The following is a 12,797-nucleotide window of genomic DNA, read 5'->3' as shown; positions in this document are numbered from 1 at the left end:
CGAGCATGCACAAGCAGGGAGCAGCAGGCAGAGGGAGAGGGAGAAGCAGGCTCTCCGTTGAGCAGAGAGCCCGATGTAGGGCTCGATCCCAAAACCCCGAGATCGTGACCTGAGCCGAAGGCAGACGCTCAACCAACTGAACCACCCAGGCACCCCTTAAGTTTTTCTTTTATTCACTCAAAGAATTATCAGAATGAGAGAAGAAGAAATTTAAGTGACTTTAAGCTCAGTAAGGGAAACTATGATATAAAACATTAAAGGAATTGGGGCCCTGGTGCCTGAGCAAGAAAACAACTTTGGGTATGTTTGTCTGCCTTTATGTGTTTAAAGGACTACCCTGTGGAAATGAAAGTAGGCTTCTTTTGTGTGCTTGCACAAGGACCATCCTATCTGTAAATATTATGGGAAAAATATTTTTGGTTCTGTATTAAGGAATAACTTCGTATTTCTTTTCTTTCTTTTTTTTTTTTTAAAGATTTTATTTATTTATTTGACAGAGATAGAGACAGCCAGCGAGAGAGGGAACACAAGCAGGGGGAGTGGGAGAGGAAGAAGCAGGCTCATAGCAGAGGAGCCCGATGTGGGGCTCGATCCCATAATACTGGGATCACGCCCTGAGCCGAAGGCAGACGCTTAACCGCTGTGCCACCCAGGCGCCCCTAACTTTGTATTTCTACTCTACTTGTGAAGAGGTGACATTTGTACATCCTCACCTTCTTAACCCTAGACTTATTTCAGTAGAGACTAGAAGGTCACCAGTCAGGCAGTTACGTATAGATATTAAATTATAAAAAGTTTTTCTGACTCTTAGATTTGTGTGGGTCTGCTCTCATTTCAGGGTCAGTAGGAATGCTAGGAAGTTGGACAAATCAGAACCACTATCCAGGTCAACTTGCAGCCAAGACGAAATAGGAAAGTCATCTTGGGACATAGCAGTTCACTGGGCAGATGTGTAGAGTAGTATGTTAAATTATGTACCAGTTAGAGAGTGAGCACTGGACCACTTTACACCTTACCGTCTTAATATTTTTAGGGGAAAGGTGCTCTGTAACCTTATCTATGATTACTTTCTCTCAACATGTCAGTAGGATAAGTAGGTGAACTGGTTTTCCTGTCATGATTGGAAAATGAATCAAATTTATTAGGATTTGATTCAAAGAGACTTGGTACCTGGCTTTCAGTTTCCTTTATAGGTTTATAAGTGCTTTCCCCTAGATTGTTGCTCATTGGAACTGGGCCTTTGGGATAGATAAACACTTCAGTTAGAAGAGCATTGACTTTAGTTGAGTTCTTATTATTTTATTCACAGTATTGTCTTCAGCTATTCTAGTATTACTTCCTGCTGATGTTTGGAGTATTTAGTTGAAGAAAAGTTTGAATTGTGGACCTTTTGGTGTTAATAGCAGTTGTTATTACTACTATTGATAAGTTTAAAATTCAAAAGCCTGCTTGAAAGTATTGTCTCATTTAATCCTGTTAACAATCTTGGAAGGTAGGTATTAAGTCTCTTCATCCACAAATATGGTGTGTCTTTCCATTTATCTAGATCTTCTTTAATTTCTTTCAACAGCATTTTGTAGTTTCCAGAGTATTGGTGGTATACTTATTTTGTTAAATTTATCAGTATATTATTCTTTTTGGTGCTATTGTAAATGGAATTGTTTTCTTTGTTCCGTTTAGTCATTCATTGCAAATGTATAAAAATACAGCTGATTTTTATACATTGATTTTGTATCGTGCTGCCTAACTGAACTTGTTAGTTTTAATAGTTATTTTGTGGATTTGTTAGGATTTCTACATAGAAGATCGTATTATCTGTGAATAGATAGTTTTACTTCTTTCTTTGGATGCCTTTTATTTCATTTTCTTGCTTAATTGCTCTGGTTAGAACTCTCAGTACAGTGTTGAATAGAAGTAGTGATTGGAGGCATTCTTGTCTCATTTCCTCATCACAGGTATCTTTGTCTTATTCCTCATCTTAAGGGAAAGCATTTAGTCTTTCACCATTAAATGTGATGGTAGAAGGGATAAAGAAAGGGGGGATAATCAGAAGGGGGAATGAAACATGAGAGACTATGGACTATGAGAAACAAACTGAGGACCTCAGAGGGGAGGGGGGTGGGGGAATGGGATATACCGGTGATGGGTAGTAAGGAGGGCACGTATTGCATGGTGCACTGGGTGTTATACCGAACTAATGAATCATCGAGCCTTACCTCGGAAACCGGGGATGTACTGTATGGTGACTAACATAATATAATAAAAAATCATTAAAATAAAAAAAAAAATGTGATGGTAGGTGTGAGTTTTTTGTAGATCTCTTTTACCAGGTTGAGGAAGTTTGCTTTTATTCCTATTTTCTTGAGTGTTTTCATCATGAAAAAGGGAGTTAGATTTTGTTAAATGCTTTTTCTGCATCTGTTGAGATGATCATGGGGTTTTTGTCCTATATTGATATGCTGTTTTACAGTACTGTTTGTTTGTTAGACCAGCCTTCCACACTGAGATAAATATTACTTGATGGAGTATAACACTTTTTTGTTCTGCTGTATTCACTTTGCTAGTACTTTGTTGGGACTTTCTGCATCTATATTTATAATGCATATTAGTCTTTAGTTTTTTTGTGATGTCTTTATATGGTTTTGGTATCAGGGTACTACTGACCTTACAGAAGGAGTTGAGACATGTTTCCTTCTTTCTACTTTTTGGAAGAGTTTGTGAATGATTGGTATTAATTTTTTCTTGGATGTCTGGTAGAATTCACCAGTGAAGCCATCTGGACCTGGGCTAATCTTATGGATACTTTTTTTGATTAGTTATTAAATTCATTTGTTAGAGACCTCTTCAGGTTGCATATTTTCTTTTCTTTTCTTTTTTTAGGATTTTATTTATTTCAGAGGAGTGGGAGAGAGTGGAGAGAGAGAGAGCACAAGTGGGGAGGAGGGAGAAGGAGAAGCTGGCTCCCTACTCAGCCTGGAGCGCGATACGGGGCTCCATCCCAGAACTCTGGGATCATGACCTGTGCCGAAGCAGACATTTAACCAAATGAGCCACGCAGACGCCCCTACGTTGCCTACTTTCTCAAGTCAGTTACTGTAGTTTTTTGTTTTTAGGAATTTGTCCATTTCATTTAAGACATCTAATTTATTGGCTTACAATTTTTCATAGTATTATTCCCTTATTATCCTTCTTTCTGTAAGGTAGTGGTAATGTCCCTTCTTTCATTCCTGATTTTAGTAGTTTGAGCCTTCTCTCCTTTTTTCTTAGTCAGTTTGGTAAATGTTTTTAAGTTTTGTTGGTTTTTTTCCCAGAATCAGTTTTTGTTTTTATTTTTCTCAATTGTTTTTATACTCTCTACCTCTGCTCTAATCTTTATTAATTTCTTTCATCTGCTTCCGTCAGTTTTTATTTTGCTTCCCCCCCAGTATCTTTTTTTTTTTTTTTTTAAGATTTTATTTATTTATTTGACAGAGAGAAAGAGAGAGACAGAGACAGAGAACAGTCAGGGGGAGTGGTAGGCCGCGGGAGAGGGAGAAGCAGGCTCCCTGCTGAGAATCCAGCCCTATGCGGGGCTCTGGGATCGTGACCTGAGCCAAGGCAGATGCTTAACCAGTTGAGCCACCCAGGTGCCCCTTTCCTCCAGTATCTTAATATGGAATTTTAAGTTATTGAATCTTCCCTTTTGTGTGTGTGTGTGTGTGTGTGTGTGTGTGTAGGCTCCACAGGCAGTGGAGCTTGAACTCATGACCTTGAGATCAAGACCTGAGCTAAGATCAAGAGTAAGGTTCTTAATTTTAAGACTGAGCCACCAGGCAGGCACCCTTTGAATCTTCTTTGTTAAGAGAGGGAGGGAGGAATAGGGGGTGAGGTAGGGGGAGGGGCAGAGAGGGAAAGGGAGAGAGAGAATCTTAAGCAGGCTCCACACCCAGCACAGAGCCCAACGCAGGGCTTGAGCAATCTCGGGACCTTGAGATCATGACTTGAGCCAAAATCAGGAGTTGGGATGCTTAATTTACTGAGCCACCCAGGCACCCCTCTTTTTAAATACCACCATTTGTAACTATAAATGTCCCTCTAAGCACTGCTTTATCTGCATTCCATAAATTTTGGTTTAATATGTCTTCATTTTCACTCATTTCAAGGTATTTTCCAATTTCCCTTGTGATTTCTTCATTGACAAATGACTACTTAGGAGTAATTAATTTCTTTTTTTTTTTTTTTAAAGATTTTATTTATTTATTCGACAGAGATAGAGACAGCCAGTGAGAGAGGGAACACAAGCAGGGGGAGTGGGAGAGGAAGAAGCAGGCTCATAGCGGAGGAGCCTGATGTGGGGCTCGATTCCATAACACCGGGATCACGCCCTGAGCCGAAGGCAGACGCTTAACCGCTGTGCCACCCAGGTGCCCCGGAGTAATTAATTTCTTAATATTTGTGAGATCCCCCAATTTCTTTTTGTTGCTGATTTCGAATTTCATTCCAGTGTAGTTGGAGACTATACATTGTCTGATTTTGGTCTTTTAAAGTTTACTGGGGCTTGTTTTATGTCCTAGCATGTGGTCTATCCTGAGAATGTACCATGTGCACTTAAGAAGAATGCTGGGTGGAGTACTCTATATATGCGTTGCAGGTTCATTGGTTTATAGTATTGTTCAAGTATTTGATTTCCTTGTTGATCTTCTATATAGTTGGCTATCCTTTGTTGAAAGTGGGGTATTTAAGTCTCTCAACTATTATTGAATTTCTATTTTTCTCTTCCTTTATGTCAGCTTTTGCTTCATGTATGTTGGGCTGTTTTTTGTTGCATATATGTTTATAATTGTTAATATTCCTGATCTGTTGGGTGTTTTATCAATTATAAAATGCCACCTCTTTATCTCTAGTAACACTTTTAGACTATTTTGTGTGATGTTAGTATGGCCACACTAGCTTTCTTATGGTTGCTGTTGTATGATATGTCATTTACTTTCAACTTTGTTTTATATTTGAGTCTAAAGTATGTCTCCTGTAGGCAGCATATAGTTGGATCTTACCTTTTTTTGGTCTGGTTTGACACTTTTGCCTTTTGTGTGGATTATTTAATCCATTAACAGGTAATGTTACTATATAATTAGGTTTAGGTCTGCCATTTATTTTTGTTTCTATAGATTGCCTCTCCTTTTTGTTCCCGTATTCCTTTTTTCCTGCTTTCCTTTCCATTAAGTGAATGTTTTCTAGTGTGACACTTTGTTTCCTTTATAATTTTTCAATATATATTTTTAGTGGTTCCAGAGGTTACAAAATACATCTAATACATATTATGCATATATATATCTAATAAATTCTAAAAGAATTTATTTCACAAATAAGTTATTTGGGTGAGATATAGAAACATTTCTATTTAGCTCATTTTCCTCCCACTTTTTTATATTTGTGTTATTATTGCTCTACATAGGACATCTAGATATGTTGGAAACCTAACAATACCTTGTTGTAATTATTACCTTATGTAACTTTATGTTTTTTAAAGAAACTGACAGAAGAAAGAAGCACAAGGACATATTCATAGCATTTGTTTTATTACTTTCTTAGTTACCGTTTCTGGTTTTCTTCATTTGTTTTCAACCAAGTCATTTCCTTAGTGTGATACAACTTTAGTCCCACCCACTTCCTTTCTTTTTTTTTTTTTAAAGATTTTATTTATTTATTCAACAGAGATAGAGACAGCCAGCGAGAGAGGGAACACAAGCAGGGCGAGTGGGAGAGGAAGAAGCAGGCTCATAGCAGAGGAGCCTGATGTGGGGCTTGATCCCATAACGCCAGGATCACGCCCTGAGCCAAAGGCAGACTCTTAACCGCTGTGCCACCCAGGCGCCCCCCACCCACTTCCTTTCTGCTGTTATTCACAAACATATTACATTTTTATGTTATGGGTCCAAAAACATAATTATGTGTCTATAGTTCCATACAATTTTTTTAAAGAAATTAAGAGAAGAAAGCAGAATTAATAGGCATTTATATTGTCAAATTATATAATTACCTTTACAAGTGCCCTTTCTCATTTTCATGTGAATTTTAATTACTACCTGGGATCACTTGCTTTGAGCCTGGACAGCTTTATTTAGTGTTTCTTGTATAGTGTGTCTGCTAGCCAACCAATCCACTCAGTTTTTATCTGGGAATGTCTTCTTCTTCTTCTTCTTTTTTTTTTTAAGATTTTATTTATTTATTTGACAGAGAGAGAAAAAGAGAGCACAAGCAGGGGGAGCAGCAGGCAGAGGGAGAGGAAGAGGCAGGCTCCCCGCCGAGCAGAAAGCCCAATGTGGAGCTTGATCCCAGGACCCTGGGATCATGACCTGAGCCGAAGGCAAACGCTTAACCTACTGAGCCACCCAGGCACCCCTATCTGGGAATGTCTTTATTTTGCCTTCAATTTTGAAAGATATTTTTATTTTTATTTTTTTTAAGATTTTATTTCTTTGTGAGAGAGAGAGAGCTTAAGCGTGGGAGTGGCAGGCAGAGGGAGAAGCAGGCTCCCTGCTGAGCAAGGAGCCCAATGCAGGACTCAATCCCAGGACCCTGGGATCATGACCTGAGCTGAAGGCAGATGTTCAAGCAACTGAGCCACTCAGGCATCCCTTGAAAGATATTTTTAATGGATATCTGATTGTTAGTTGAATTTTTTCTTTTTCTTTCTTTCTTTTTTTTTGCCTTTCAGCAAGTGGAATATGTCATTTCACTGCCTTCTGGCCTCCATTGTTTCTGATGAGAGGTCAGCTGTTAATCCTGTTGGGGTTCTCTTGTAAATAATGAGTCATTTTTCTCTTGCCGTTCTCAAAATTTTCTTTGAATAGTCGAACGTTTTTATTATGACGTATCTTGGTGTGGATCTCTTTGAATGTATTAGAGTTTGTTGAGCTATTTGGACATCTGAATTATTCTTCATCAGAGCTGGGGAGTTGTCAGCTATTATTTCTTTGAATATTTTCTGTTTCTTTATCTCTCCCTTTCTGTTTCTCTTGTCCTCCCTCTCTGGTACTCACATTATGCCTATGTTGCAGTGCTTATCAGTGGTCCACGTTTCTCTGAGCCTCTATTCATTTTTCTTCATTCTTTTCTCTCTCCATTCTTTGGATTTAATAATCTCTGTTGATCTATCTTCAAGTTCACTGATCTTTCTTCTACTTACTTAGTTTCACTGTTGAGCCCCTCTAGTTCTTTTTCTTTTTTGTTGCTGTATTTTTAACTACAGAAGTAATTTTTTTCTAAGATCTGTCTTTCTAGCAATAGTCTCTATTTGATCATATCATCATACCTTCTTTTGCTTGTTTACGCATGGTCTCCTTTAGTCTTTTGAACATATTTATAACCTTTACTTTGAAGTTTTTGTTATTAGCTGACAACCAGTCCTTCTCACAGGTGGTTTTGTTGCCTGATTTTTTCCCTGCCTTTCATACTTTTCTTTTTCTTTGCATGTTGTGTAACTCGTTATTCAGAATTAATATATTGGGGCGCCTGTGTGGCTCAGTGGGTTAAGTGTCTGCCTTCGGCTCAGGTCATAATCTCAGGGTCCTGGGATTGAGCCCTGCGTTGGACTCCCTGCTCAACAGGGAGTCTGCTTCTCTCCTGTACCCCCCCAAAAATAAATAAATAAATAAATAAATAAATAAAATCTTAAAAAATTTAATATATTGTAGCAACTCTGGATACTGCCCCCTGTTACTTTGAGTGTATTGTTGTTGTTTGCTTGTTTGTTTGTTTTTAAATATATGACTGACTTATTCCAATGAAGTCTATTTTTCCCCACAGTGGGAAGCCTTTGATGTTGCTCCTCAGAGGGCACAACCAGGCATAAGCTTAGCCACCCTGGGATGACAGGGCTCTCTTTGACTTTCTCTTTCTCTGATTTCTCTATTAAGCTGTGTCTCTTTGTTGGTATCACAACCAGGTGTTAGGCTCTACCTTTGCCAGCCAGTTACCCTATTGTTTTCAACAATGCCATAGGGCCCAACTTGCTCCATAGTCTGATCCAATTAAATTTAGACTCCTTTACAGGGATAATTTTTGAGGTTATTGTTTGAGGTTTGTTCTGACATCAAGAGGGCCCTTCTTAGTTTTTGTTGCTGTTGTTGTTTTTCTGGTTCTGTCTGGGAAATTAGAGCTAGGCCACTAATCTGCAGGGCCTCTTAGGAGAATTTGATATGACATATCTGTATGAGTCTATTTTGGAATCCTCCAATTTATTCCATTGGTCACTTTGTGTAGTCTGGTTCCATTACTCACTGTAGTTTTATAGTTTGATGTCATGAAGGAGAAGTGTTTTGGCTTCTTTTAAGTAGCTTTGAGTGAAAACATTTCCACATTGTATAATAGTTAGTATACGTGGAATTCGGTATGTATTAATCACTTATTCAGAGCATTTTTTACAGTGTTGAAAGAAATGGTCAGAACACAAAATATATGATGATTGTTTCATTTATTAGCTTTGAAGTCATATTTTGTTTTCTTTTAACTCTAGGAACAGTTTTGATCAAAAGTAACAGTGGCCAGTTGATGTTAGTATCTCCTCAGCAAGCTGTGACAAGAACAGAGACCACTACTAACATAACTTCAAGGCCAGCTGTACCAACGAATACTCATACAGTCAAAATCTGTACAATGCCGGTAATATACCTTAGTTTTTTTTATCCTCCTTAATTTTCCAGCTGTTTTCTTCACATAAATGTGTGTGTACTTGTCAATAAAAATAATAGATGATTCTACTCAACTTTTTGAATTAAGCCACTGTCTTTGAACATGTTAATTAAGGGGTTTGGTTTTGTCATTTGGTAATTGCTAAAATAATAATGATTCAGTCTTCATACTCAAAGATTTTATAGTCCTCAAGGGAATGTTCAAAGGGCTATTTGTATCTCTCAGTGGAAAGAAAATGATCATTCTGTTTCAGTTTTCATTTGTGGTAAAATATTAACACTACAGTTTACACTATTCATTTGCATACATATCTTACAGAAATGACTTTTAAGAAATTCAGAAATCCGTCATATTTCATTAGTTGGTGTTAGAAAATGGTTAATTTTACATACATGATAATTTTTCCAGGTAACTAAAATTTATCTTGTGTGCCACAGATTTAAAAAAAATTTTTTTATGGCAAAAAAGAGAAAGAAAAAAAATAAAATGAAATTTTAGTGGTGTTTTTCTTTGGTAAAATAAAAAATGCTGAATGTAGTATAACATTTTCTTGATGAGTCAGGCTCATCCTAAAGAAGGATTGCATAGTATTCTGTGGTAATAATTCTTTGTCAGTTCTGTCCGCTTTCCCCAGTAGCCCCCATTTTGTGCTTTCCTAGTATTTGGTTTTAAGTTCTCGACCATTTTCTCTGTTACTGTATCTTTCAATGGCAGCTGCTCCTTTCCTTTCTAGTTTGCTTTATCTGACTGCTGTGAGTTAAGAAGATAGGTTAGCAGATTTTTGTTTATAATTAGATGATAAATAAGAATCCATTTATTTTCTCTATGAGCCAAAGATTTTAATGCTAAATTACTGTGATATTTATTTGTTAAATCAGTTGCCTCCTTAGGAATATGAAATGGGTGTCAATTGGCTAATTGACCAGTTAAGTTCATAGTGGAGAATGTGCTTAAAACCTATAAGGTTGTAAAGCCAGTTATAACAAAGAAGCTTGCTATGGTAAAGTGTTTTAATGTTTAATGTTTATCGTAGTACTGATTGATTTAAAATTACTAATGGTGATGACTCTATTACCTCTCCTCCCTCCCCCGTCCACCCCCCCAGAATTCTAGTTCACAGTTAATTAAGAAAGTGGCAGTGGCACCTGTTAAAAAATTGGCACAAATAGGAACTACTGTGGTAACCACTGTACCGAAGCCTTCCTCAGTACAAGTAAGTTGTGACTGACTTGTGTCCATGCACGCACTGGTTTTTCTCTCATCTTTCTCATTTAGCTATTTCCTGCCAGATGTGTAAGTTGCCACAGTGACCATGTGACCTTGAAGAAAGCAATTCAGTGATATTTGCTGACACTTAAACCAAAGTGGGAACTGTTGGAGGTGTGGAAAAGATAAGATAAACATGGTGTATATTCTTGAAATATCAGTTTTACTTGAATGTATTAAGTTAATACAAATACATGTAGTAGTCATGTGTCAGAGTGTCTAGAAATAGTTGCTGGGACAGAGTTTTGACGTAGGAGACATTTATTAGTTATCAATATCTGTGGAAGGGAAGGAGAGTAAGACTTTGACCTAGATGCAGGCCCAGTAAAGCCTCTCCCAGCTGGGTGCAGAACACTGGAGGAAATATGGCCTGTCCGAGTTATTCTACTGCGTTGGTCAGCTGGGCCTTAATTCCCCCTCTGTGATACGTCACTGGATGTCAACTCCACAAGGAGAGTTGTGCTGTTGGTCAAGGTAATTCTCTCCAGTTGAGACAAACCCTGAAAGAACTGACATCTGTGGGCATTCCCAACGGCTGGAAAAACACAGATTTCCTTGTAATGGTGTATCACAGTTTACTCCTTATGTCACTGGGATCTGCTTCCTTAAAAATGTTAGAGACTAGATCTTTTGTGATTCCAGTGGGTCTGTTCCTTGGGGAAACAAAGAAGAGGAGGTTACTAGGATGAATTGCAGTCCTCCCCATTGTGGCTGATACTCATCATCTCCCTCCTTTACTATCCTGTTCATTCTAGGTTCCCTCCATTCTCAATTAATAACTCTGCTGGTCTTGGTAACTTAACTGGTAGTGTGACCAGACCTTCATCTCTGAGAGAACTGAGGTCCTAATTGCCATGCTGTCTTGAGGCAAGAGTTGCTGTACTTGTCCATTGATCATAACAATTGGGCGAGGAAACACCAGCAGGCATTTAAATGGATCACCTGGATTTACCACACGTAGTCTTCTCAGTCTCCATTGTGTAATAGCCTACCTACTCCAGGTGTCAGGTCAATTACTCCTGCCGTGATAATGATTCTTTACTGCTGTTCCCTGGACACTAGGAACCTGAAGTACCCAGGAGGCACCCATGGTGTCTAGTTTATGGGAACTCTTGCTTTGTCCTCTGGTGAAAGTGTGTTCCCTGTGGGCAGAAATGGGAAGCACAGGGTCCCCCATTGTGTCTTTGGGAGTGATGATAAGTGGTTTCATTCATCCCACTGCTCCTCTGTTCCTTGGTTTTCATGTATTTGTCCTATTGGAGACATAGTACCATAAAGTTTCTTGATATAGTTTACACTTAATCTTGGAGGATGGAATTCCATCTTCATTGAGTATTGCCTCTTGCACTTCACCTGTGTCCTCTGCAGGCTGTTCTGATACTTTACTAGGCTGCCAGCTTCTAGGTCACGCCCCCCAGACATTCATAATCAGCGCCAGGTGTGGTCTTGCAAAGCGTGGAAATACAATGCATTGGTCTATAATATCAGGAGTTCCAGTTGAGTTTAAGATGGTCCATCCATGACTGCAGTGGGATTATGTAGGTAGAGTAAGACTGGGATTGTGTGCCTCCCTGTGCCTCTTAAGAGGAAGAGTTGGCATGGAAGGTGTAGGTATCTGGTAAGGTACAGCTAGTAGCTATATTAGAAAGAGCTATGAAGGACAGACTTTGTACTAGAGACAATAAAATATTTAAAAGGAAAGTAGAAATGCCATAAATGCTTCCTTTGTTCACAAAAAATAGGATGCTTTTCCTGAGCTCACATTTCATTGAGCCTTATTTTGCTTTGTAAGGGAGAGGAACCCTTCCCATTGGTCCAGAAAGGTACTTATAATCACTAACTAAAGTTTTAGATTATGCTTTCTTTAATATAGTAGTACAAGGAGTTAACATCAGAGTATAAATACAGACTCACTGAAGAAAGGGTATTTAATTACTGTAGATTAACCTGAAAAAAAAAAAAGTTTATTAGGCAGTCTCCAAAAGGATTCAGAGAAACTGCACAGTAGTTGTCCTTGGAGAGCAACACTAAGGCTAGGAATAGGAAGGTGACTCATTTTTATTGTTGCCTTGAGATCTACTTTAATAATATTTTGCTAACTTAGGTGCAGTTTTTAAATTTACCTTTTTTGCTTAACATTTCATCATTCTAGTCTTCATCATTAATCAGTGTTTTTAATTTTTCCCCCATTTTACCCTTTAAACTTGCTTCATCTAATATATGCTCCAGTCTTTGTAAAGCGGGAAATTTTGGTACACTTGAATTCACTTATTGTGACTGTTACCAAAGGAAATTTTCTTGAAGGTGATCACAATCGGACCTTTTTGTGTTGTACGCCTCTAGAATACAAATATTTAAATTAAAATGATGGTGCAATGTTCAGTTTTCTGGGTCAGTTGTAAACACTGTTGTCTCCCCCATCACCCTCAAACTTGACTCATGTTCTGTAACTTTCAGTGTTTGTTTTAAAATAAGATTTTTGCTTATCTTATTAGAGTTGTCTAAGTTATTGCCCGACTTGTGATTTCCTGTATTAAACTTTTTATCCTGCAGGTGGTGCTATAATCACACCTCATTTCAATAGAAGGTGGAAGACAACCAAAATTCTTTTCAGTGTGAAAATAAGATCACAGTTTGTAATATTCAGTATGCTTACTCTAATAGTCTACATAAAAGCAGCTTATCTGAAGATGAGATGATCAGTAAATTTCTCTGCTTTATACTTAAGAAGAAGCAGAAATTTACAGAATAGGATATTCTATATTTTCATATGAAGACTTACTATTTCAAATTTTTAGAGAAGTATTAATAATGTGTTTTGAGGACCATGCGCTTGGTACTGGTTTTTACAAACAACC

The 12,797-nt window shown here is 37.9% G+C and overlaps 1 protein-coding gene across 2 annotated transcripts in view; it reads left to right on the top strand.

Annotated features, from left to right (window-relative positions):
• TAF4B (TATA-box binding protein associated factor 4b) overlaps nt 1–12,797 on the top strand; it is a 125,685-nt gene that overhangs the window by 6,129 nt on the left and 106,759 nt on the right. The window contains exons 2-3 of one of the 2 annotated variants that reach the window (XM_045781891.2): nt 8,498–8,643; nt 9,779–9,886. In XM_045781891.2, the coding sequence (XP_045637847.2) occupies nt 8,498–8,643; nt 9,779–9,886 (254 nt within the window). The remainder of the gene's footprint in view (nt 1–8,497; nt 8,644–9,778; nt 9,887–12,797) is intronic. The other variant, XM_087869910.1, reaches the window with a different exon arrangement.

The sequence above is a fragment of the Ursus americanus genome, chromosome 19 (genome assembly GCF_024610735.1).
Source record: "Ursus americanus isolate L20-20 chromosome 19, mUrsAme1.1.p, whole genome shotgun sequence".
NCBI lineage: Eukaryota > Metazoa > Chordata > Mammalia > Carnivora > Ursidae > Ursus > Ursus americanus.
Note: the sequence above shows the minus strand (reverse complement) of the source record. Positions and strands in the feature narration are given on the sequence as shown.